Source organism: Coffea eugenioides, unplaced genomic scaffold (genome assembly GCF_003713205.1).
Source record: "Coffea eugenioides isolate CCC68of unplaced genomic scaffold, Ceug_1.0 ScVebR1_2833;HRSCAF=3935, whole genome shotgun sequence".
NCBI lineage: Eukaryota > Viridiplantae > Streptophyta > Magnoliopsida > Gentianales > Rubiaceae > Coffea > Coffea eugenioides.
In genome coordinates this window covers 4,185-32,097 of record NW_020863356.1, presented here as the reverse complement: position 1 = coordinate 32,097, position 27,913 = coordinate 4,185, and the positions used below count along the sequence as shown (strand labels likewise).

General features: G+C 34.2%; 1 protein-coding gene and 1 pseudogene across 5 annotated transcripts; both read left to right on the top strand.

Moving 5' to 3' along the window:
* Window positions 1–5,467: 5,467 nt before the first annotated feature.
* LOC113757196 (KHG/KDPG aldolase-like) lies at window positions 5,468–23,323 on the top strand. Of its 5 annotated transcripts, none has more exons than XM_027300603.1 (12): window positions 5,468–5,776; window positions 8,119–8,223; window positions 8,308–8,552; window positions 9,061–9,115; window positions 9,937–9,972; window positions 10,057–10,101; window positions 10,538–10,639; window positions 10,727–10,792; window positions 11,117–11,155; window positions 19,199–19,298; window positions 20,739–20,825; window positions 23,057–23,323. In XM_027300603.1, the coding sequence occupies exons 3-11, from the start codon at window positions 8,338–8,340 to the stop codon at window positions 20,819–20,821; spliced, it is 741 nt and encodes a 246-aa protein (XP_027156404.1). In that variant the 5' UTR covers window positions 5,468–5,776; window positions 8,119–8,223; window positions 8,308–8,337; the 3' UTR covers window positions 20,822–20,825; window positions 23,057–23,323. The 5 variants fall into 5 exon arrangements, with proteins under 5 accessions (XP_027156404.1, XP_027156403.1, XP_027156400.1 ...); XM_027300602.1 differs by having other exon boundaries at window positions 5,471–5,776; window positions 10,538–10,615; window positions 20,675–20,825; XM_027300599.1 differs by having other exon boundaries at window positions 5,471–5,776; window positions 20,675–20,825.
* Window positions 23,324–25,286: 1,963 nt separating this feature from the next.
* LOC113757197 lies at window positions 25,287–26,900 on the top strand (annotated as a pseudogene).
* Window positions 26,901–27,913: the final 1,013 nt, after the last annotated feature.

The following is a 27,913-nucleotide window of genomic DNA, read 5'->3' as shown; positions in this document are numbered from 1 at the left end:
CCTTATGTATTGTTTACTTCAATCTCATTTTAAATGCTAGATAGAGTTGCCCTTTTTTTGGTTGCTTCCCATTTATTTTTGTTTGTAGTACAATTCATTAATTGTTTTCATTCATTTCATGTCTTTTTGACATATCTTTACCTTTTTTTCTCCTTTACTTAATTTTGAATTATTTAATCATGATGAAAAACACAAAAAATATTTTGAAATCTAGCCTGGACCGATTGAACCATCGGCTAGGCAGCTTTTGTATTTGGTAGGCCTTAAAAAATCGATTAGGGTAAAATTCAATCAATATTGTATCAAACCGAAAAAAATTGTTTAGTTCAACCATTGAACTGTTGAATTAAAAATGGTTTTGAGTGAACCAACCACTCATTACCAACTTTAATTCAGCCAAAAACATTAAATTTAGTCAATTAATCACATTAAATTACATTCTGAATTTTTAAAAAATCTATGATCATTTTAGGAATCCATTCTCTAAATAATGATATTAGTTTATATTTTAAATATTTGAAAATTTTATGATTCTAGGGTCCAAAACACTTATTTCACCATCTCATGATGAATTGATTTGGAATGTCTAATACACAGGGATTATTGTAAATCTCCTCCAGATTTAAACATTACAAATTTTTTCTCTTTTCTTTTTTCTCTTTAAAGAATCAACAGTGGCTCTCTACTTACCCCCTTGATGACTCAAGTTACCTATGGTTACATGTGAAGCATATATATATGGATTGACAATGTTAAAAAAAAATTAAAGTAGAGGAGGCAAGTGATATTTTTTAAAGTTTTAGAGTGCTAAGTGATATTTTTTTTACCTCAATGGAGGTTTTTGAAATTATCCCTATTAAATATGCTATTGTTTGGTCTATGTTCCTCATCACCATTACACTTGCCATGGCAGAAAAAATCAATCATACGAATGTTTAGTCTAAAAAGTCATGATTTTAAGAGCTATATATATATACACACACATATATATAGCTCATTTTGAGAGACAGAGAGAGAGAGAGAGAGAGAGTAGAATTTCATTCAAATTTTCCCTTTTCTAACAATCTCTTAATCATCATAACACACTAATTGTATCTCTCAACTTTAGTAAACATGGTCACTATAATTTTGTTTTAAGGAAATACAAAATTTGATAACAAGGTCAGGATACAATTTAATTATTTTTGTGTTATGAGTTTGGACAAGAAATATTAAAATATTTAAAATTATAAATAATTGACAGTATTCGTAAAAATAATTTGAAATATTTTACTATGACAAAAATAACCTTCCAGCTTAAGCTTTCCTCCGAGCATACGAACAAAAATTTAGCAAGAATGCTTGCTTAATCGCCCAAATATATTTGTACGAACAAATCTAATGGTATGACTTTACCAAGAGCAAAATGTAATAGGTGGAGTGTTTTCGACATGACCTAGAGCCTTGCGGACAAAATTAGATCGCTAGTAGGGTGCAGGTAATTAAGGGTTAAACAAATAAAAAAGTCTTCCAAGCTGATAAGTGTTTATTTTGCATGAGCAAAGTGTATTTTATTATTTAGTTTTAGGTTTGTTTTAGTTAATTTTATAGTTAATTAACTAGGTTTCTTGTGAAGTTTGCATTTTGTGGTTCAACTGTGAAAAAATTGCATTTTCGTGTTTAAGCGGTAAAAACTTCATGCTTTATAGGATTTATTGGCTCAATCATCAAATGAAGTGAATTGAGAAGATATTTTGATGATTCTTGATGATTTGAAGTGATTTAAAGAGGGTATGAAGTATAAAAGTATCATAGCGTGAAATGTAATCAAGTGCAAAAGAAGAAATGTTTGACAACTTTGATACTATATTTCGGTTATAATTTGAATTACAAGTATTGGATTGAGATGATTCTTGAAGTATTTTGAAACTAATACACAGATCTACAATTCATCTGAAGACATTGAAATCCATTTCATTCATTTTTATGATCAAAAAGTCAAAATACAATCATGCACTTTTGCTATCAAAAGCCGAAACAGTTAATCAGTCGAGGATATTTCTATCATTTCTCAATCTATAGGGCTTCAAATGAGATGATTTTTGATGCATTAGAAAAATAACTCAAAGAGCTACAATTTTCATGTTTGTGCAACAGTTAATTCAGCTTCCATCATTGAGAAATTTGCAATTGAAATTGATACAAAAACGGAACAATTTGCTGAATCATCAAAAAGTGCAAAACCTGCAATGGAGCAGTTACAGGAGTGTTACATGACCTACCTAGCCCGCATAGCGCCCCGCGTAACCTTTATTTCGGTTGTGCAGCTTGCTCTGCAACTTGTACTTTTTCACACAACCTTTTGGACCATTTTTCTGATTAAATTCGGTGGGAACTACCCAAGAAGATCATAGAGAATTCAAGAATCAACTTTTGGCAATTCCAAGACACAACTTGCACCAACTTTAACATAATTAATTGAAACTTTAATCTTCTATAAATAAAGGCATTGGAAAGCTTATTTTCTTAACTTTGAATAGTTAGGAACTACCCCAAAAATATCGTATTTACTAGTTTTTCTTAGTTCATTAGTTTAGTGTAGGATTAGTATAGTTTTCATCCAATCTTTGTACTAGCTAGACATGGGATGAAGTGTGAGGATGAAGATGGAGAGTTTACAACTCAAGTGACAAGGGTGGCATCTCTTCTATCACTTTATTTCTTGTATTGATTCTGATATTAGTTATATTACAAATTTGGTTCTTATTTTCTCAACTTTCATGTTTTGCTAGTTTGTAGACCTAGGGAGTTGATGAAATTCTATGATTTTTAAGTGAAGTTTTCATGGTTGTTTGAGCTTATTTCTTGAATAAGTTATTTAGCACTTTCACTTTTCTAATCATGATTAATTTGGTGTCATTAATTGTGATTATTTAAATGTATTGTTTCATCAATAACTATTGTGATTTAATACTAGGTCATGGAAGTGTTAAACTTAGGGAGTTAACTCACTATTGTAGGGTTATACCTTTGTGGTTTTGGTGACTTGTTCCATATAATTTCATAGAATTTAATGAATTTATAACTAGTTTCATATCACGATGGTAGATATGGAGTTGTTATCGGTATGGTTGGCATATCGGTGAAAGTGTGTATCACGTATACTTGGAAATTACACCACAATTAACCAAGATAATGAATTTATTTAACCAATTATTTCATTTGCATGAGTAGATAGGAATTCCATACCTCTAGGAATCTCATTATTATCATTTTTACTACTTTTATTGCATAATAGTAGCTTTGCTTTATTTGTGATAGTCTAAACAATAGAAGAGTTTGAAAACTACCGATAGTTGACAATCTTCCCTGTGGGATGGACCCCTAATATCCCCTATGTTCGATAAACGATCAGTATATTTGCAAAAAATGGGGTATTAAGGTTTTTAAAATTTGATGCAGAATAGAAACCTCGTCAATATTCGTGTTTGACTCTTACAATATGGACTTTAAGCGCGTATTAACCAATCGACGTCATGGAGAAAACTTTTAGTCCATTCTCAACATTTCCAAACATATTCCATGTTTGATTCTTGCATTGTGGTTTTTGAGCACGTATGAGTCAATTGACATCATGGAGGAAACTTTCCGTCCATTGTCCACATTCTATAAAACTATTGAGGGGTGATGTGATTAGGGGTGTAATCGAGTTGAGTCAAGTCGAATTTGACTAGTGAATTATTTGATTAGGGTATAATCGAGTTGAGTCAAGTCGAATTTGACTAGTGAATTATTCGAGCTCGACTCGAACTAAAAAACTTGGATTTGAATTTGAGCTCAATCTCGTCAAGTTCTTGAAAGTTAAGTTCGAACTTGAGTTCGATTTTATTTTGCATTATTCGAACTCATGCTTATCAAGCCCAATTGAGCCTAATCGAGTTTAAGAAATATGAATTTATATTTTATATAATTTTAAATAAGGAATAAAATAGACATTTCATACTAGTAAATAAAAAAATTTTAAAAACATATATATGTAAAGCTCGATTAATCTTAATGAGCTTTCGAACTTCACATATTAAGCTCTAGCTTGACTCGTCAAATAGCTCGAGTTGCTCGAACTCAAACTTGAATTCGGTCAATGCGAGTTTGAGCTCAAGTTTTGATTTAGTAAACTCGCGAGCTACTCGATTAAATTTGACTCGTTTTGCACCCCTAGATGTGATCATTTTGAGACAATATAGAAGTTATGTGGTAATAAGTGAAATCATAAGGAAATTATATGTAATTATCCCAAGTTTCAACATAGTTTGCTTGTTTGGATTAATGGATAATTTCAGAAACCTCGCCTGAGGTTTCTGACAATTTCACTTGCCTCCCTTGAAATTTGTAAAATAACACTAACCTACCCTATAGTGTCTAATTGGAGGAAAATTACTCATATACCCTAAAATATTATGTCTTATTAGAAATCAACATCTGACAATTAAGTAATTAGGGCACTAATCGACTGTCAGTAACTAATTAATGAAAATAGCTGTTGAAATTTTTTAATGATGAACCTGTAATTAAAAAATGGTGCCAATTAATGTACCAAATATTTGTTCACTCTCAAAATTTGATACACCAAACAGCAATATGTCTGGAATTTTTGTGCTCTAAAAAATCTTTACAGTTGCCTTATGATTACACTTACAATATTTGTTCTTGATGCCAAAGGATGAGGGTGATTTTTATGATTTCCTCCTGCAGTTTGACTGGAGTATAGTTTTTGCACATATACTTCACCTTTAAATTGCGAAATTAACACAAAATCACTATTTTCCTACCTCAAATTTTGATGCTTCAAATGAAAGTGAGATCCATGTTAATGTTTCTTGGTGCCTTTATATGCAAAATGGTAAAGTCCTAAAAAAATAGCCAATATAATCCAATGCACTAGCTGTTGGTCCAACTTTGTAGAGAAAGTCAGTTGCTACTTATTTTTGTTCTTTGCTATTTACACTAACCTTTTCTCACTTTTATTAATATGTTTTTCATTCCTTTATAATACACCTTGTACACAAGCATAAAAGGCATTTGTGGAATAAAAGTTTTATCTGTCTTTTCAAAGTACTTTTTTTGATTTGGACTGATTTTGTTATCAAAATCCTAACTTCAGAGAAGGTTAATTAATTTTATAAACATCAAGAAAGGTCAATGAAATTGTCGGAAACGGAGGCTTCTAAAATTATCCCTTGGATTAAACTTGTTTACGCTCGGATGGGGGCCTTTTTTGTCACCAACAGTGACAGTGGCATACAGATACAAACAGAATATCAAGTAGAAGCACTATAAATGTTCTTTCCCATTCAAATTTGTGTCCAAAAATTTATTTTTTGTTCATTTTATTATGTTCGTGCCCATATTTACCATGTATGTGTCTACATCCTTTAGAGTAGTGTCTCTGTCGCACGGTGCCGCGCTGTTACCATACGTGATCCTAAACTGCACTACTACCTAATTCCCAACATTATCCATGCGATCGTCAGAATATATTCCATTCACTCCCATACCTCACGCACTCTCGGTTCTATCCCTAATTCTCTGCCTTTCCATTTCAAATAAACAAGCACGCACAACAGAGTAAAATTGCGCGCCAAAACAGCACAAACAACACAGGATCAGCGCCAAGAAGAAGAAGAAAACGAAGTAGGGGGAAAAAAGCTGTGGAAGGAAAAGGAGGAGGAGGAGCCATCCCAGTCCGCCAGTGTCGTCATCTTCTAATCGGCTTCATCTGCTTCAACGAAAATTCTCTGTTAAGTTTCCTTATTGACCCTGTAATTTTCTTATGTTTAAAGTTCTGGTCTGCAGCACTTGTCTTGCCATGCTTTATCCTCATTTTTCTTGATTCAATCGGTTTTAGATGGCTGAATTTGATCAAAATTTACTAGAATTCTTTGTTTTCTTTTGTCGAAATTTGCTGAATTTGTAAATGCTCATCATCTGTCTGTCAAAAGTCCCTCCGTGAAAATGAGAAGAATACTTCAAACCTTCTCTGTCGTTTTGGTGCAATTTTCGTTGTCTGTGTTTGTAGTCTACGTGCTTCTGTGGGTTTTGAAAATTGCGAACATTATCCTCAACTTTCCCTTATTTTTGATTTGACCCCTGGTGTTTACCAAGTTTTCAATTGTTTACCAAAATTTCAATTCATACTTTATTTCTTGATTCTCAATTAGCTCCCTAGGATTAGAAAAGTGAGTCTTGACTTTATTTGGCATTTCAATTGATCCTAGTTAGCTTTAACTAGTTATATTTAATGTCTGGAATTCATGTAAGCCCCATATAGGACGCAGGCTGTGTATTATAGTTGTTTCCCTTTCTGTATTTGCTCTTGCTTTACTTTGTGGAATGTAATCGTGTGTGTTTATAGCACCGGAAGCTTGGAGATTAGGCATTTTCCTTTATTTGGTTATCTATGTGTTATGCATTTTCATGTATTTAAAAGTCTTTTCTATTAATTAAATGCATGCTATTTTTTTAGTTTGAATTAACTAGAATTTTGGCTCTATTATTATAAGAACGCTAATTAATCTTGCACCCACTTTTCATCAAATGTAAGGAGGTTCTCAGGGCCGATATCCACTTTTTTTTTGGTTAAGCAAAATGTATAGATGACTTGTTACATCTAGAACCCAATATTGAGTGGTGACTCCTTATTTTTGAAAATCCCATTTCCAAGATTTTAGCTGGGTACCTGAATTGTCACATTTGCCAAGTCCAATCTTAGGCTCTTTTTCTGTTTTCTTTTGTTTTTAATTTATTTTATCAAGAACCAAAAATTTACTTTAATCTTCAACAACTCCTTTTTTGCTTCCATTTTATTTTATTTTTATTTTTTTGAAAGATATGTGACGTGAGATCCTCAATCCCTTTGTTTAGTTATTCATTGAAAATGACCCAATTGTTGATTAAGGCTAGGATAGTTAAATTAAGGCAAAGGGCACGGCTGGTATCCAAATTGCCCTTCCAGATGCCGGACATTGGCTAAAAGGACTAAATTGACTAAATTGTTGAAACTTTAAAGTTTAGGAACTAAATTAGCTAGAATATAAGTTTATGGATTAAATAAGTGATTTCCCCTTCTTTAATAGAACGTTTAACGGCATATAAGTTTCCTATGTAAACTACATGCATAGAGTGTGCAAGACCCACAAGTTATCCTAAGCAACTACAGTTCAACTTTACTGTAGCTTCAACTTGCATGTAAATCCCTTAGTCACTAAAGGAGAACAGAAGAGACAATAAAAAATTAGAAAAAGAAAATTTGTAGGCTGGAGCCACGATTCTCTCCCCTCCTCTCCCCAGCATGGTGCATCCTCTTCTATCCATTCCCCTGCCATGTACAAGCACCCTTCTCCCCCTAATTTTCTCTAGAAGCTGGATCTACTCCAGGTTTGGCTTTACTCTTGCCAAACTTCAACTTAATACAGACATAAATTTTGGGTTGTAAAGTTGTCAGAATATTCTTAAAAGAACTATGGTTTGGGATTTTGTAATATGCAAAATGGATTTCTAACTAGTTTTGATAGTTTGGTTAAAATCCCTAAGGAATTTAATGGGTAACGGGGCAATTTGCTCTGGATAGAGCACATTACCTGGTTGCCCACTAAACTTTTCAAATGTATAGTTTTGACCACTCAACTTTTAAGAGTATGAAGTTACCCACTCAACTTCCAAATGTGTATATTTTGGGCCATTTTGTCTACTTAGATCGTCAAGTCTGCCACATCTAAGGACTCACATGGATCATGAGATATAATCGGAAGCAGACTTGACAATGAAAACAGACTTGACATCTAAGGACTCACATGGATCATGAGATATAATCGGAAGCAGACTTGACAATGAAAACAGACGGAATGGCCCAGAAATATACACGTTTGAGAGTGAAGTGGGTAACTTTACTCTAAAAAGTTGAGTGGTTGAATCTATATCATTTCAAAAGTATAGGGGAAACCAGGTAATTTTCTCAATCTATTTTTCTTTTGCTTGATCGTTATTGTAGAATGGGAGAAATGCTGATATGCTTTAAGAATCTATTCTCATTTTCCTTTTGAGAATGAAAGAGACTCTAAACATTACATCTAAATGATACAGTTCCACAATCTATCTTCAAAGTACTGAAACTTAGCTCAGGCCACTGGAATTGGAGAGAAGAAGGAGGAGGGGGCACTGTGCTTTGAAGAAGCAAGGAATAGCAGAGTTGTGGCCACTTCTGAATTGTTTTCCTTGGCTCAATTTTGTTTCTAGTCTTTTGTTTATATATTTTTATTACTCTCGTAACAGGAAAGCTTTACAAAAAACCAAAGAGTCATAATGGCTCTTGCAGCAAGCTTCACTTTGGCCTTTCCTTCTATATCTCTATCTTCAAGGACAAGAATTTCTTCATCTGGATCTTGTTATCCTCTCAGATGTTCGATCCAAAACTCTTCCCTCTCAGTTTCAGTGCCTGACACCACCATCTCCAAGTGCAACGAAACCTTGTCAGCAATTCAAAATTCCGGTATAATTGCTTGTCTTCGCGCTGAAAGGTAAAGTCCTATAATCTCCATTTTTTATTTTTTTTTGTCTTCCCATAAATTTCAGCCCTATATGAATCCACGTAAAATATAGGCATTTATAAATTTCTAAGGACAATATTAGTATATCACTTGAGCATAGCATTCTATGTGGCGCAAAAGGTGTTTAGAAGCATGCTTTTGAGATTTTTTCAAAGCATTTTCCTAAAAAGTGCAATCAGAGCCTTTGCCTCCAGTAATACAAATAAGTATTCCAGGTAGTATATGGATGTTGCTTTGGTAATTTTAGCAAGTGGTAGAAGAAGAGCAGCCAAATGACCTTCATTGGATAGAAGATGTACCCAATATAGGAATTATTAGTAGCTTCATACCTCTAAGAGTTCAAGCAAATTGTGAGGTTTGATGGCAGGGGAATTTTTAGTTTTTTTGGTAATAGCTTGTTAAAGGGCATCCTCAAATTGGAAGAGCCACGAATTGATTCTGATTTGGTACTTGATCTACTCCCTGCTATGTCATCTAGTGCAGAATTGGCATTCGAAGCTGCTCGTGCTGCATTAAATGGTGGAATTACTGTGGTAAGTTCATCAGTGTCCTATAAGTTGAGATTTATAAAACAATGGGATTACATTTTACGTAACTATTGGCTTGTTTGGATTAGCTCTTTTTAAAAAATCACACGTTTCTCAATTAAAAAAAAATCTACAGTAACACCCCAGAAAACACATTAAAGATCCAAATTACCAAAAAAAAACCACTATTTCTCCACATAATCTCCGCTTCTCTCTTCACCACCATGCCCACCAGCCTTTGTCTCTCCCCATTTCCTTCTGCCACCGCTCCACCTCCCCTTTCCCCTCCTTAGCCCCCTAAACCTCCCCCACTTTTGCCCTCACAACCCCAACCACATGCCATGTGACTGGGGTGGAAGAGGGGTAGGGAAGAGGGGAAATGGGAGGGGACTGTGGAGAGAGGTGGCAGAGAAGGAGGGTGGGGTGGCAGAGAAGGAGGGGGAAGGTGGCAAGGGTGGGTGGTTGGCTGGGATTGTAGGAGATGGGAAGGGTAGCAGTTAAAAACAACCTTAATACTATAAAATCACCACTTTGTTTTTTAACAAAAAAAAAACCTATAGTAAAATTTTTTAAAAGCACCCCAAAAAACACCTAAAGCAAATGGGAATGGTTAAGAAAGATAAGTGTTAAATCAAACATTCTGATAAATCATTTGGTTTTTGGAGTTACTGGAAGGTTTGCAAATTTGTTTGGCCTGCTTAATTGCTTATACTTGGTGCCATAGTTATGACCATCAAGAGAAATGAAACGACGACTTACACTATTCGTAGGATGGTAAGTTTCAAACTTTAAAGTTGATTACTGAGAAATGACTTGATGTTCTGCAGCTGGAGATTGTAATGTCCAATCCAGGCGTCTTTGAGGTAATTTTCAACATATCACTTTCCCTCTATGCCAGGTAGTGGCGGCAAACTTGTTGGTTAATATACTGTCCTTTCACAAGACAGGTCTTACAGCAATTAGTGCACGAGTATCCAACAAAAATAATAGGGGTAAGTTTAGGGTTTTTTCCCCAAATCTTCTATACATTTCAACTTGTCTTACTTTTAAGTACGCATCTCAAAGATTCAAAAATGGTAGCTCCATTGGCCTTATGTAGGGTGGATTGTATGCTTGGTAGTTGCTTCTCCTATTGTACACTAACACTTATATATGGGAATATTTTTTTAGCTTAGTGTCAGGCTTGCTTTTAAATAAGCAAGGCAACTAATATTTTACTGGATTTTTGTATATAAAGTTTAGCATTAATCATTGCTATCATTTGTAAAATAATTTTGGATGGAAATTTGTTCCTTTTTGTCAACTCTGGTTGTGTGGAATCTTAACTTGAATTTTTATCGTTTCTACTGTTTACTGGAACAAAAGAATGGCCGGAAACAGTAATAAAAAGAGAAGTAACATTATACAATTTCTTTTTTTGTGCTGCAGGTTGGGACTGTTTTAAATCTTGAAGATGCCAAACATGCTATTAGCCATGGAGCTAAGTTTCTTCTTAGTCCTGCAATGGTAATGGTATGGACAGAACAGAAAGTAGGCTGCACTGATGCTGATTCCTGTAAAAGCCTAGACTGATATATTTGTTTTAATTAGATGTTGACTTCTCATTTTCTGTTCAAGGGTATTTTGGATGATGTTTCATGCAGCAAAGCTCTATATATACCTGGAGCCATGACTCCAACAGAGGTAGAATTATTCTTGGCTATCAATACTGCTTTATTGGGTCGGATTTTGTTTAGGAATTCAACGATCTTTGTTGTTCTTGGGCTGAGCTTGCCAATGTAACTTGTTACACCGTATGCTTATGTACATAAGTGTGTCTGATATATTAGGTGGTGATGCCTTGTTGTCCTAAAGATATATTTTCCCAACAAAGATGTTTCCTTTAAAGATGTATTATTTTGTTTAACTTTTATTTGTTTTTCGTTATCTTTTAAAGAAATGTATGATTGATAAAGAAAGAAAAGAATAGACAAAGCAAGTTGCTTAGTTATCTTCATACTTATGCAGATATTGTCCGCATTCAGTTCTGGAGCCAAAATGATCAAGGTCTGTAACTCTTCTGCTAATAGGAAACCAAATATTTCAATTGTCACTTCTTGTTATGTTTTTCAATTTGTGTTGTGATATTAAGTTTAATCCTATCTGTCCAATATTCCAGAATTAACAACTTTTTCTTAGAAAATAAATTTTATCTGGTTTATGGCGAAAGACAATATTTTTGTGCAAATCTGATCTGCCTAAATGATATACTGTGTACGGGTGATGACAGATCAATAAATAAGGTTTTGACTGGAGCGCTCTAGAGCCAAGTAATTGATTGATTATACCCAAAGAAGAAAATGAAAACCTAGTGTTTGCTTTCCGAATAGCAGAGTTAACTTAGAAAACATAATACTCTTAATAATAATGCCATGAGGAAGTTTATATTAGAAATCATCTTCTCCAGGTCTGCCTTGTTATCAAATTTGAAGGATTTTGATCTTGTTTGTCTTCATTAGATGTGGAGATAATATTTCAAGATATCGTTGAAATTTTTTGGCATAATCAAGAACATTTGTGTTGTTGTAAGATTTCCTACACTAACAAGCTCTTTAGAATTTTGAATCTTTTCAGATTCTTTCTTTAGGTGAATAATGTCATAAAATTGAAACATATTTTTTGATCTGTTGTGCGATAATTTTGATGGTTATGTTTCTTGTAATCTCATGAATTCATGTTTCCTATTATCATGTGAAGGACTGCATCCTATTATCATGTTTCCTATCATTCTAAATCAACTCTACATAACTCATTTTGGATTAGAAAACAACTTGATGGCTTCAATCTGCTTTTATAAATTAAGTTGAGGCATTATGTAGGGCCAGGGTTTGATCATGGTGGTGTAGTAAGAGAGTGAGAGGGGGAAAGAGAGAGAGGGAGAGAGTATATTAAAAGGATGAGTGAATGGATTTATGATCTGCAAAAGTGAACATTACTATTTATCTCATGAGGAGAAGACCACATTGTTAAAAGAATATAAGTACTCTTGTAGATAAAGAAATTAGTAAGGGTATTCTCATAAATAGTTTGTTAGGTTTGTACTGCTATAAATATTAGTTTGTTACTCATAATATGAGAGTTAGACATTTCTCCCAAAATACATGTTATCGTGGTATCAGAGCTAAAGTCCTAGGGTTAGGGTTAGACATCTAGCAAAAGTCCTGCTCACGCGATACTGTTCATCGCATTACTGTTTACGTGTACTGTTCATCACGAATTTTGATTATTTTTTTTTGTTTGAAGTGATATTCGTTATGGCTGACAATTTATCAAAAGTGTCATGGCGCCCACTAATGTTATGACAATGGTGACGCCTCAAATCACAAATTGAAAGTTGAACGGCACTAATTATCAACAGTGGTCAAAAGCTATTAAGATTTATCTGATAACCTTAGAAAAGCAACGACATCTCGTAGATGACTCTCCTACAGAGGATAACAAGAGACTAATATGGATTCAAGAGGATGCCCAAATTCTTGGAGCACTATGAAATTTTATGGAGCCACGAATTGCTTGCGTGTGTTCTCATTTTGAGACAACAAAAGAAGTTTGGAATTATGTCCGGTTATTATACTGCAGTAATCTTTCACGGATGTAATGCCTCTCTCAAGTGATACTACAGTTATGCAGAGGTAAAGAAAACAAATGCTTGTGCTCAAATTCTTGGCTGGCCTTAAGCCAGAATTTGAACCAATCAAATCTCAAATTTTAGCAGGTGAACAATTATTATCCTTTGCAGAGTTATATGCTCATGTCTTACGTTCTGCATCTAAAGATAATGCACAAGGTGATGGTGTTCTAATTAATAACAAGTCTGCTTTAGTTGCTAACAACAATTGGATAGAGCAACTTAGTTCTGGACGTGAGCAACTTAGTTTTGGACGTGCCTCTAATGGAGGAAGAAGTAGAGGAGGTCGAGGTACCTGTGAGTGCACTCATTGTGGTTTGAAAAATCACACTCGTGATACTTGTTGAGATTTGGTTGGAAAACCTCATCGGTTTGCTAATACGGTTACCACTGACCAAGCTGAATTAGGTTCTTCAGCACAAGGGTCCCAGAAGACTTACCATATCCGAGGAAAATTATGTTAAATTCCTAAAGTGCCAAACTGCAAATCACGCATCTTTTCCCTCTGCTTCTTTAGCATAAAAAGGTAAAGTTATGGCTTGTTTCCTCATATCCTCTAATTCTGATACATGGGTTATTAACTCTGGGGCTACTGATCATATGTCAGGTACTTCTAGACATTTTTGTAATATTCAAGAGTCTACTTCCTTTTCTCATGTTACTTTAGCTGATGGATCTACAACTAAAGTTAAAGGAAAAGGACTAGAAATTAATCCATCTCTTCCACTGTCTTCTGTTCTTTATATATCCAATTTGTCTTTTAATCTAATGTATGTTAGTAAACTTACTAAATTTTTGTAGTGTTCAGTTACTTTTTCTTCTGATTTTGTTGTCATTCAAGATTTGAAGATAAAGAGGATGATTGGTGGAGGGCATGAGCAAAATGGTCTTCATTTTCTAACTCTAATGGTCCGATTGTGTGTTCTGCTACTGTTTCTCCCTTGAAATTAATTGTCGTTTGGGTCATTCATCTCTACAAAATTTGAAGATGTTGGTTCCTACTTGAGTCAATTGTCTTCTTTAGAATGTGAATCTTGTCAGTTAGAAAAGCATCATCGTGTTTCTTTTGCCCCTAGAGTCAATAAATGGGTTTGTGAACCCTTTTTGTTAGTTCATTCTGATGTTTGGGGTCCTAGTCGTGTCACTTCAAAGTTTGGTTTTAAATATTTTGTAATATTTGTTGATGACTTTTCTAGAGTTACATGACTTTATTTAATGAAAGATCGTTGAGAGCTATATTTCATTTTTTGTACATTTGTTACAGAAATAAAGAATCAATTTGATGTACTTATACGTATATTTCGCAGTGCTAATGCGAAAGAATATTTTTCCACTCCTTTTGATAATTTTATGACTAAGTTCAGTATTATTCATTAGTCCTCTTGTCCTCACACTCCACAATAGAATGGAGTTGTTGAAAGAAAAATTGGACATTTAGCCGAAATTGGTCGAACACTTTTGTGGCACATGAATGTGCCTAAACAGTTTTGAAGTGATGCAGTTTTAACTGCATGTTATTTAATTAATCGCATGCCATCTAATATTCTTGGAGGCCAATTACCCCACTCCATTCTTTTTCCTCGTAAACCTGTGTTTAAATTACCTTCTTGTATTTTTGGATGTGTGTGTTTTGTCCATTAGCTTGCTCCCGGAGTGAATAAATTAGATCCTCATGCTATTAAGTTTATTTTCTTAAAATATGCACAAGCGCAAAAATGATATAGATATTATAGTCAAGTTTTAAATCGGTTTTCTACTTGTGTTGATGTTACTTTATTTGAGTCTACTTATTTTATGAAACAACATATACCTCGTGAGTTAGAACAATGTTTCTCTTTTCCTTCTTCTGTTTTGCCAGTCCCTTCATCTTTATTACTTGAGTTATACAGTCCACCAGATTCCACAACTCGGTTATCTCGTTCTAATCTTTAAATTTATTCTCGTCGTTCTGTAATTGAGAAAGCTCCTGATACATCACGCACTTCACCAATTAACTCTCAATCTTCAAATCCAGGTATGAACCCCTCCTGTGAGTTAGATCTTCCTTTTGCGTTACGCAAAGGTAAGAGGCATATTCTCATCCCATTTTTAATTTTGTTTCTTATTCTCGTATCTCTCCGTCATATTCTTCTTTTGTTGCTTCACTTGATTTTGCATCCATTTTAAGTTTATTACCCATGCTCTCAATCATCCTAGTTGGAGATTAGTTATGCAAGAAGAGATGTTTGCTTTGAAGTAAAATGATACTTGGGATCTTGTCTCTCTTCCTTCTGGTAAGCCTGTTGTTGGTTGTAAATTGGTATACACTATAAAAGTGCAGTTTAATGGTTCTATTGATAGATTGAAAGCTCGTCTGGTAGCTAAAGGATTTACTCAAGCGTATAGAATCGACTGTTTAGAGACATTTTCTCAGGTTGCAAAAATTACCTTTGTTCGTCTTCTTATCTCTTTGGCAGCAGTTTATAATTGGCCATTGCATTAGTTGGATGTGAAAAATGTATTTTTACATGGAGATTTGGAAGAAGAGGTATATATGGAACGATCTCTTGGATTTGTTGTTCATGGGGAGAATTCGCGGTTGGTTTGTCGTTTGAAAAATCCTTATATGGATTGAAATAGTCTCCTAGGGTTTGGTTTGGGCGATTTAGTACTGTTGTTATGGAGTTCGATCTGACAAGATGTGGAATAGATCACTCTGTTTTATTGGCATTCTGATGCTGGTAAGATTTTATTAGTTGTTTACGTGGATGATATTGTGATTACATGTGATGATGTGCGGATCCAGCAGCTTAAGTCCAATCTGCAGGCAAACTTTCAGACAAAGGATTTAGGTCACAGTATTTTTTAAGTATTGAGGTAGTTCGGTTTAAATATGAGATTTATTTATGTCAAAGAAAATATGTATTCGATATGCTGAGGGAAGTTGGAATGTTAGGTTGTTGACCTGTGGATGCTCCTATGGATTCTAATGTGAAATTAGTAGGAGATCAAGATGCATTACTAGATGATCTTGGGCAATATCGAAGATTTGTGGGTAAATTAAATTATCTCACTGTAAAAGGCCTAACATTTCGTTTGCAATGAGTGTCGTGAGTCAATTTTTTGAGACTCCTCGTACCAGTCATTGGGATGCTGTTATACGAATTCTCAGGTATCTTAAAAGTGCTCCCGGAAAAGGGTTGCTGTATCAAAATAATGGACACATGATATTGAAGGATACAGTGATGCAGATTGGGCTGGTTCTGCCTCAGATCGAAAATCAACCACAGTATATTGTGTGTTTGTTGGTGGTAATTTAGTGTTGTGGAAGAGTAAGAAACAAACAGTTGTCTCCAAGTCAAGTGCAGAATCTGAATACCGTACTATGGCTCACACTGTGTGTGAATTGATTTGGTTGAAGAGCATGTTACTTGAAAATGGGTTTGAATATAAACAGTTTATGAATTTAGTGTGTGATAATCAGGCCGCTATTCATATTGTGTCTAACCCAATATTTCATGAAAGGACAAAACATATTGAAGTTGATTGTCATTTCATTTGAGAGAAATTACTTGATGGAGTCATCAAGACATCTCATGTACAATCTGTAGATCAATTGACCGATTTGTTTATTAAGCATTTAGGGGGCTCTAGGGTGACATACATTTGTAACAAGTTAGGTGCTCATGATATATATACTTCAACTTGAGAGGGAGTGTTAAGAGAATATAAATACTTTTGTAGATAAATAAATTAGTAAGAGTATTCTTGTAAATAATTTGTTAGATTTGTACTATTATAAATAGTAGTTGGTCACTCAAAATCGAGAGTTAGACGTTTTTCTCCCAAAATACATGTTATCACACATTAATGTGTGAAAAAAGCTTCTAGTTAGTTCAAATTACAATAATGAGTAAGAATATGAGATCAGCTATGTTTATATGACAATACACGGTGGCTAGAGAAGTGATTTGGCAAAGAAATGAAATGAGCAGCAAGTTTGTTACAACGAAAAGTTGGGTGGTGAAAGTATCTCTCTTATAAAGAGTATCAGAAAGTGGTCCCAAGGTAGGCCCCTAATCTGACACCAGATCCTGTGGGCAGGAGGTTATTCGTAAGGAATGGCTCTCTTTTCCCACAGGTTATAATCAAGTAGATGTAAACAAAGTATGTGGTACGCTGGGTTTTCATGGTAGCATGTATCAAGTGGTTCTCTTGGGAATGCCAGGTACATAATATTCATATGTTTCAGTCTTTCCTGGAGGATAAGGAGTGATAGAGACGAACGTCAAATGGCAGCAATTGAGTAAAGTTTATGATAGCTGTGGCAAGGATGCTTCAAAATCCCAGGCTTCATTTTTTGCATGCTTTCGAGATAAGGAGCCTATTTGGAGTTGGATTGTGTCTTTACTAGCATTTATCTAAGTAGTTCTTTAGTTCTTTAATTTTTATGCTATTGGATATATTCTAAATTTTCATCAAGGTATTGTAGCAATGTAGCTTTTGGCAGGAATTTTCCGTTCACTAATTACTGTTTTGGAGTTGAGTAATGGTAGTTTTCTGATTTGGAATTTGTATGAGTTTTGAAAATGGAGTCTTGTTTATTTTTATAATTAAGGAGGGAATCCTAATTCGAAATAGGAGTTAGTTATGAGTCTGTAAATGTTGTACTTCTAGGAGAGAAGACAGATTTCCTACATTAATAAAATTCATGCACACTTGCAATCTTGAAGCTTATAAAATCTTGCTTGAGTTTATGCCTAAATATTCAACAGGGTGATTGCTACAATTCCTTTTTTATTTTTTATTTTTTTAGTCTAAAACTTGAATTTCCTGCAATTTTTTGCTATAATTTACTATTCTGATCCCATTGATGTCTGTTCCTTTGATTGCCCACCCTTATAGTTGTGAATCCTAAACCTCAAAGTACCTATCCACAATTCTGTTGCCCCATCAGCAGCTTTGATGCTCAGTCAAGGAGCCTTTGCCTTTGGCAAATGTCAGGCCATAAGTATCTGGCATGCTGCAAATAATGGTTATCCACCAAAGTGAGTTTCAGAGAGATATTTTATGATATACTTGGTATTCTACTCAACAACTTGTTATTTGATAATTAGATGAGGAGATGTCGTGAATATTCGATGTTACCAACTTCTACAAGCGTAATGACATCATGAAGGATAGATTTAGCAATTCGAGTACCTGGTGGAAACTGATCTTCTACATCAGATCCTCAATCCTCTAGAATGAATCAGACTCTTAAATTTTGCCTTTGATACACATACAGCTCTTGGTTCTAAGGCAGTTTTAACTCTTAATGTGCCTCTAGTCTGAACACGGACATGCCTATTCTTATAGAAGGGAAAACAGGTGATGGATGGTGGTCTTCAATTCCAACCTGTCATCTCCTTGATTTGTAGTTGTTTCCTTTTTGTTATGTTTACTGGTTGTATCTCGTTGATATTAAGCATTAAAGATATAAAGATAGCATATCGTTTTGCGATTTGTGAAAAGAGGACTGTCATACTTATTGCATAGCTATACATGCAGACACCTGCGTTTTCTTTTAAAGAAAAGAAGTAGAAGTCTTACAAGATTCATTTGAATAACTAAGAGATATAGAATACTTATGTAAGATCTTCTCTGAATTGATGTGATATTTATTTTTAACATCATGTTTGCTGAGTTACATGCAATAGTGGTCAGTGACATTTTTTACTAGCTCTGGTTTTTGCCTATATTACTGATAGACAGCCTCATATTTGAAAAACTTCATTTAACAGCTTCACCTTTAGAGTCAAGAAGAACTTTGTCCAGCCCAGTTTAACATTTCTTACTCTTATGGACACAAAACTGCACAGAACCCTTTCCCATGATATCATGAAACTATAAAGTTTTAAAATGGAAAAAAGAAAAAAATTAATTAAAAGGACAAGGAGAACTTTAGTGTTGTTTCCTTACCAGTCTTTTTCTCATTGGTTTGAATGAAAGTAGAGGTTTAAGAAGGGTTGAGTGTTTGCTTAAAATGAGACTTCCCTAGTGGCAGTTGCTTTTGTTTACTTTAAAATCTTTCTCTGGGATGATCTTGCCCTCAAAGTTGTAAGAGCTGAGCTTATAATTAATATTGAAAATTCTTTACCCAGTATGGTACATTTCTTTGCATCATAATTTCATTTTTAGAGAAAAATGTTTGGGAGAACTCAGTGCCATGGGATGTTGCAGTTCCTTTCCCTATTCTTTTCTTTCTTAATGAACTACCGTACCTGTCTTGCTACTGAAGTCTATTAACATCCAGCTGCTAAATCTACTAATCCGAACTTAGTGTCTATGGTTAATTTGGCTGACTTTGAGGGGTTTTGTACCTATTGACTGCAATTATGGTTCAGGTGGTAAAATATTGTGTGTTCTTTTCCTTTTGACTTCCTGTTCCTTTGTTGCAACAGGTGTATCCAGTGTCTGCATTGGGTGGTATCCAATACATAGCAGCTCTGAAAAAGCCCTTCCCTCATATCCCTTTGATTGCCTCTCAGGGCATAACAGTAGGTTTGGCTTCATCTCTCTTAAAAGCCTAGATATTCTTTCCTTAGCACTACGAAGAGGTGATGCTTTCCTGTTAGGATTTTGAGGTGCTCATCCACTATTTTACCTTCTATGAAGTTATTAATTATATCTGTCTAATTTTACTTGTAAGAATGAAAAGGTTGGTGAGAGAGTTTGTATACTAGCTGCCGTCTGAAACATTTGCTTGAAACTGTGTCGAGGAAAGTTAATAGAGGATTTCTCTTTTCCTTATTTTACATTATTTAGGGCTTGGAGGAAGGGTAATTAAGGTGAAAGAAATGCACATCTTTCTGTTTGGGGAGTCTGAGAGACAAACTGAGGATAAGCACGGAACTGTATGTTTTTGTCTAATCAAATCAAGGGACCAATAAATTGGCTTTAATTTTTAGTTGGGAGAATGGTTGCATGGTGATTGGTCAGAATAATCCTTGTTAATGTCTTGCATATTTAAGTGGTTTCTCAGAAATTTGATGTGAATTATGGATTCGATTCATATTACTTGATGAATAACTATGGTTATACTAGCTTATCACAGAAATTCTACAGTAATACACGGTTGTTTCTAAGGGTTAAGTTTCTTGTGATTGTTATTGTTGGGAAATTACATGGATGCTTTGTCTGAAATTGGAAGTTTCTGACCTGCTTACGAAATTACTAAGTACATATATCTGGACATGTGAAAATTTTAATGTGCATGCAACCTGGAGAACTAGCTGGGCTCGTAAGCTCATTTTTGTCTGCAATCTTAAAAGATGTTTAATACAGGATACTTGATTTTTCTCCAGCAGGGTTTTCATCTATTTTATTAGTTTCTGTGCTGATTTTGGATACATCTAGTTATTGGATATTGACGCAAAATACTTTTGTATATAGGTTTAGGGTACCTTTACTTTTGTTAGTCTTGGTTGGCTAGTACTTCCTTGTATAATTGAATCTGCCAATCATTTTCTGTTAGTCTTTGTTGGCTAGTGAAAATTGTCCACTTTGCATTGGTTACATTTGATATCTCTAAGTAATGCTGCTTCATGACCTTTTTCTTTTTGTTCTGTTTCAAGCCATACTTTGAATGAACGATGCTTCTTAAAAGGCAATTGGATTCTCTCATTTTGCTTCTCTCTCTTAAAATTCCCCAAACAAAAGAAAAATCTGTGCAACAAGAAAAAGTTTTCTCATGGTTTACCCATTTTATGCTTCATACATGTACGCTGGATCCATCCAAAATGCTTCATATTCTTGGCTTTTGCATGTATTTTGATCTCCTTAAAGTGGTTATCGTCAAGTGCTTGACCTTCATTAACACATCAGCTGTCATTGCAATACTTGTTACGAGTTAGCTACACCTTTTAACACTGATGCAGATTTAGTTGGGGAGTATATTGCTCATGGAGCAACATCGGTTGTTTTGTCTGATGCTATATTCAGTAAGAAGGCAATGGGTGAAAGGAATTTTGAGACCATTTATCAGCTTTCACGTTCTGCAGCTTCCCAGGCGATTGAAGCTGTAGAAAGGTTAGAATTCGCCTAGTAGTGCTTGATTTCTTTCAATAAGAAGAAACTTACTTTTGGTCATTTTTTCTTCATTGCATATATATATATAGGGTAAACAATAAAAAAGCCCCCTGTGGTTAAGCAATCATACATAAAAGCCCCCTGTGGTTTCATATCATACCAGTCGATACCCCGTGATTTGAATTAACCTGAAAAGTGGACGGAAATCGGCAAAACAGACGGAGCTGAGTGAATAGACGAAAATACCCTTTTGAAGAATGCAACTTGCATGTAAATTTTTTTTTTTAAAGTAATTTGTTAATAGCCTGCCTGAAACCCGCCTTGCGGGTTTCCCCCTTATGTAAAATGACTAAAGCTGCTTTTCTGTTCTATTTATATCAAACACATACTCTCAAACCCTCACCTGAAGGGTGAGGATGAGAGGGAGGTTTGCTGGGCATCCTAGGGCCCTCCGTGGGCATTGTGCAACTCAACGCAGCTTGCATGTAAAAAAAATTTTTTTTTTTTAAGTAATTTGTTAAATAGCCTGAAACCCGCTTGCGGGTTTCCCTCTTTTTTTTTTTTTTAAATAAATTCTATGCTAAAATGACTTAAAACAAAAATAAAAGACTAAAAGTAAATAAAACTAGCATGAAAAATAAAAATAACAGTAAATAAAAATACACTAAAAATTTGGTGTCTACAGTAGTTACTGAATAATCTGAAAATACACTAAAATAGCCTGAAACCCGCTTGCGGGTTTCCCCCTTTTTTTTTTTAAATAAATTCTATGCTAAAATGACTTAAAACAAAAATAAAAGACTAAAAGTAAATAAAAACTAGCATGAAAAATAAAAATAACAGTAAATAAAAATACACTAAAAATTTGGTGTCTACAGTAGTTACTGAATAATCTGGAAACAGATTGAATGAAGACTCAGAAGAAACGGAAGCTGGTCTCTTATTATTAAAGAGTGAAGGCTAAAATAGGCATATCAGGTGAAAGTTTGTGGTGGAAATCTGTTTTTCGCATATGCACGCGCCTTTGCAGTTCGTTTAAGACACACGCCGAATATTTGACGATTTCCGTCCACTTTTCAGGTTAATTCAAACCACGGGGTATCGACTGGTATGATATTAAACCACAGGGGGTTTTTATGTATGATTGCTTAACCACAGGGGGCTTTTTTGTTGTTTACCCATATATATATTCTTGTCTGTCTTGTTTTTACCCATTGTTGCTGCATTTCATCGGAAAATAAGACTACAGAATAAATATAAGTGAACATGAAAAGAGGCAACTTCGAAAGGTTCAGCTCTGTTTCTCTTAGTCATGGAGGCATATCGAGCCTTTTTTTTTTTAACCGTAAAATTACCAGCTCAAACTTGTTTCTTCTGGAGCTTTCAAGTAGTGGTGGCAAATTGGATTTAAATCCATTTATCCATCCAAATAAACCGAGCTTAATTTGAGATGGATGCTTAAGAAAAATTTTATGACTTAAAATGAATGGCCATTTAAATCCAATTAAGGAAACTATAATCCCACAAGTTTCTTACTTTTTTACTCACTCTAGAACTCTCTCTCTCTATGGCATCTGTCTGTCTGTTGGTCGTTCGAAGGCCAAGCATGGTTTTTGGAGACTCCACACTAATTGGCAATTGCAAAACAATAGTCAAAATGTTACTCCGTATCATCATTGATTTATTTAATATTATAGGAAAAGTATTTTTTTTCCCTTTTTTTGGCATTTTACTTCATTTTATAGGATTGGTAACATATGGCCTTTTTTTTTTTTATAATTTTACCCTTTTTATTATTGCATCAGTCATTGGCTAACATGCAATTTTGCAGAGAATTTCACTTCAACTATTTCCAATGCTCAGGCAGCATTGGACACCTATTATGATTTTACGCAATGAAAATCAAACTTGGTTTTTTGAACTTGATACAAGCTTTGAGACATCTGGGTGGTTATAGTTCATACAAGATCATGAACTCCTAGATAATTCACTCTTTAAGATTTCTCTATATTGGCTATACCATATGGTCTTTAGAGTTGCAATATACCCAACAGACAATTGTTTGACTAACCCAAGATTAATAAGATTAATTAGAGAGTTGCAATATATTCCCTTTATGTCATTCTTCCATTCCATGATCTCGAATATCTAGTAAAAAGAATATTAATAATAATTTCATAATATAAATATTCATTTCATTTATATATATTCACATTCTCATTTCCTTGCAGATGTTACCGGGAGCTATAATTTCCTATTGCAAACAAATATAGATCACACAATCTCTTGTACCTATGAGTACAACAATTGGATATTCGAAGTTGATGGCATATATATCTACCAACTGGCTGGGCAAGATTTGTTGAATGCCATTTCCTTGGAGAAGGAAGTGTTATTATTTTTAATTTATTACAAAATAATAATTATCATGTAATGCTTTTCAATTCCCAGTTAATCAAAGAATATTGCACCTATCTATAAAATATTTTATTTCTTTCTTTGATTTTGTTCGGCTACTAATATACCAATCCAGAATAAATATCACAGTATAACTAATACCATTATACAAATAATTCAAAATTTTGAAACAAAATAAAATCGAAGATCGTGAACGACTATATTTACAAAATACAAATTCGTTCATGCGTAACAAAACATACAAATAGGCAATGACAAATATTAAACACATGCTAAAAAACTTAATACACCTTAACTAAAAAAAATATATAATAATTACATTTTCAAACGTGGTCATTTATAAACCGAACTTCATATCTAACTATGCTAAATAAAAAAAAAGTGCATCTCTTTCTTTATCTACTTCTTTTGCAAATTTAGCAAAGGCCTCTAAATTTGGGTATTATCATGTTCTTTGAGTGCAGCCTCAAGAATCAGAGCCCATCTCTCAATACGATAAAAATCCTTGAAAAAATCAACTATCTTTGCTCTAATTTCATTATTCAACCATACAACTTGATTGGAATGAAAATTTTCTGCATCACAATTCATCCTAACTCTATCAGCTGTATCATCACTGCAATTTTAAAAAAAAAAAAAGGGCCTTTTTTTCCAACAATTGTAGTTATCTTTTTGATAATTCCACCCATTGGTACAAAACAGTCATAGAGCCTATGCTTTTATACAACTTGCAAACACATCCAAACAAATAGATAAAAACATAATCAATATTTGAGTTGACTATTACTTCACTCATTCCAATAAATCTGATTGACTACAACTGCTTTACTACGAAAATAGTACATGGCTAACTATGACGTACAACAATAATATCAAAACATGAGCAATAACAAGACAAATAGTAACAGCATTAAAAATACACAAAAAGATATGAATAAATATAAACTAAAAATATTTAATGTACTTTAATTTATATTAAAATAACTTTCCAATGCATAACTAAAATTATAATGCAATAAATATAAAAATTATACAAATTAAATAGATTTATACAATACAATAAAAATTTAAAAAATATATGACACCACATATAAACATAAATAGAGCAATCCGTTTGGACAGAATAGGGATACCTTCAATTAGAAAAATGAGGATTATGTAAGAGGAATATTTGGTTATATTTTCCATGAATAAAAAAAAAAAAAAACATAAATAGAGCAATTCTCTATCAACAAAATTAACTAGCTCAAAAACACCTTATTCTCTTATTACTTGGATCCCATACATATAACAAACTGCAACAATACAATTATCCAACTGCAACTCAAGCCCACATACACAATAAACACAGTTATAATAATAAAATTTTTTAACCAGCATGTTTTCCCCTTATCCAAAAGCCCAAAAAGCATACATCCAGTTACACATTGTAAACTCTGTCATAGCAACTTTTATTCCCTCCATCTTTTTCTACTCTGAATGTTTCTAAAGCATTCATATGAATAAATTCTTGAAACTCCAATTGCACAGCTTCAAGGTTATGGTAATAACCATGCATCTGATTTCTTTTTTATTATTTTCTACAATAATTTGACCTTTTTTTCTCTATTTCAATTTACTGACTTCAAAAAACTCACTGAATCAACACTACATCACTATCAAAAACTATATGTACTGAAATTGCTTTCATTTCTTTTTCCTTTTTTCAGATTATATAGTATTGTACACCTAAATTATGATCCAGCACTCAGATCTAAAATTACTAGTCCTTCCATCGGCATTCTTGATGGCCAGATCTTTTATTTTTTCAATCTCACTTTTTCCCCTCTTGCTTTAAAAAAATTGTGATATGCTCTTCTTCCTTGTTGGTCTTATTTTTTTCCCTTAATTTTTAGTTTCTTCAATCTCTACAGTCTATCCAAAAAATCCATTCTCTCTAATATGTACAGTACTTTGAGTCCATATAATGCAAATACATCTAATCCTAATATGCTAAAACACTTTTTACCTAAAATGCACAAAAAATTTTTCTGTGATTAAATTATGGGTAAAATACAAGAAACCCCCTTGTGGTTTCGCGAAAAGACACCTTACCCCCTATCATTTAGAAATCTCCACATAAACAACCTAAACTTCATAACTAAAGTGAAAATTGACTTGTAACCGGACATCTAACCTAGTGACGATCGGTATTCACAATATCCTTCAAAAGAGGAAAAAGCAAAAAAAAAAAAAGTCATACTTTCATCTCAACTCAATGCGTGGACTAGTTTTATTGGCTGGAATAAATGCAACTGATATCCTTGAAATTTTCAACTCAATACGTGCAGCAGCTTTAATAGAGCTAGTTTAGTTCCTGCCAAACCTTATCTTGGTTCTGATCCTGATTCAATCTTCTCCCTAAAGGTTGCCTTCGAGCCTCTACTTCTGAGTCAGGTAGTTCACCTCGTGAGAGGATTCAGCAGTAGTAGAAGAAGAGTAGCTGTAGCTACGGGACTCCGCCTTCAAGCGTGGAGAACAAATGCCATATATTGAGTTGAGATATATGGTTCTTGGTTGCTGAAATATTAGTTGTCACTGCTAAAATCGTGACACAAGATGTTGAGGTAAGGTATATTTAGATTAGTAGTCAATAAAGAAAGCAGCAGCACACGTTGGCTGCTTTGTTATATACTACTACTACTTGTTAATCACACCAGGAGCGGATCAAGTCATTGTCTCTCTGACTTTAATCCTTCTTCAAGTGCAACCAGCATCTGAGAAGATCCAACTTTTGCGAAATTGATCTTCAATCTCTTTCTGTGGTGTTGTTTTCCATGGAAGTGCGCAAATCAACCATACAAGCCGAAGTCCAAAAGAAACGAACCCAAAGGACGAAGGATATAGGGAACGCGCTTTTACTTTTACTGTGTTGATTGTCTAAACTGGACAAAGAGATTTTCTGCTCTACCATGGCATTGTCGGAAAAAACCCCGCTAAAGGAAGAGTTACCATGAAAAAACTGTAGCAAAACCAAAACCATTATCAGGGAGTCCGTGGTATGGTCCAGACAGAGTTCTATACTTAGGCCCCTTTTCCGGCTCACCGCCATCTTACCTCACCGGAGAATTCCTGGTGATTACGGGTGGGATACAGCCAGCCTCTCAGCTGATCCCGAGACATTTGCCAAGAACCGTGAGCTAGAAGTTATTCATTCAGGATGGGCTATACTTGGAGCACTTGGTTGTGTTTTTCCTGAGCTTTTATCAAGAAATGGTGTCAAGTTTGGAGAAGCAGTTTGGTTCAAAGCTGGTTCACAAATTTTCAGTGAAGGTGGTCTTGATTATTTAGGTAACCCAAGCTTAATTCATGCACAGAGTATTTTAGCCATCTGGGTTTCACAAGTCGGCTTAATGGGGGCTGCGGAGGGCTACAGAATTGCCGGAGGACCACTTGGGAGGTGACTGATCCTATTTATCCTGAGGGAGCTTTGGTCCTCTTGGATTGGCAGATGATCCTAAGGTTTTTGCTGAGCTTAAAGTCAAGGAAATCAAGAATGGTAGGTTGGCTATGTTTTCCATGTTTGGTTTCTTTGTTCAAGCTATTGTAACTGGAAAAGGACCTTTGGAGAACCTAGCTGATCACCTTGCTGATCCAGTGAAAGTGGTTGAAAGTTGATATCTAGAATATAAAGTTAGACGAGGGTTAGACGAGGGTATTCGACCGGCTGCCGGTAAGTCAGCCGGTTTAAAAGGTAATTTCCACTTTAGTTATGAAATTTAGGATGTTTATGTGGAGGTTTTTAAATAATAGGGGGGTAAGGTGTCTTTTCGCGAAACCACAAGGGGGTTCCTTGTATTTTACCCTTAAATTATTTATTGAAAAACATTTGCTCAATGTTAATACTTTTCCATATGTATAATTGTTACTCTAAAAGTTATTTTTCTCCCTCTATATAAATTTTATATTTTTCCCCCATAATCCAACTTAAAACCTCTCACATGTATAATTATTTTGAGTAAGTTTCTTTTGTTCGTTGTGTGAGGACCCGAAAATTTTCTTATTTTTATAGAATATTACTGGACTATTTAAATGATTATTCACTCATTTTTTTCGAATTAATTATTTCGATCATTTTAAATCCATTTATATGGAACGACGCTTCTTTTATGTTTTTAAAGTGTTTTGTTGAAAAATTCACTTTTCGAAAATTCGTCTAGTTTGGAATGACGAGTACACGTTTTTCGAGGCTATACTTGAATCGGGAGTGTATTAATATTGGAGAATTAAAAATGATCAATGGTAGATTAAGAAAGACTAATTAAGGATTAATACTCGACTCATGTGAGGATTCACAAGAAATTTATTTATTTTGAAACCCTAATTTGGGCTTATTTAATGATTTAATTATCCATTTATTCCGAATATTATTTTCTAGACCTATTGAACCTAATTACATGGAATTATAGCTTCATTATATTTTTAAAGTGACTTGATTCAAAATTTAATTTCCGAAAGCACGTTTAGTGAGAATAGTGGATAGTGCTTGGAAATTTTAACCGATTGAGAGTGTAATAAGCTTGGAATATTGGAGACTTATACAATGGACCTAAATTAGGTATTATAATGTTTAAATACTCAAGTGATAATTATTAGTATTATCGTTATAAGAATTTCTCGGAGGTTTCGCG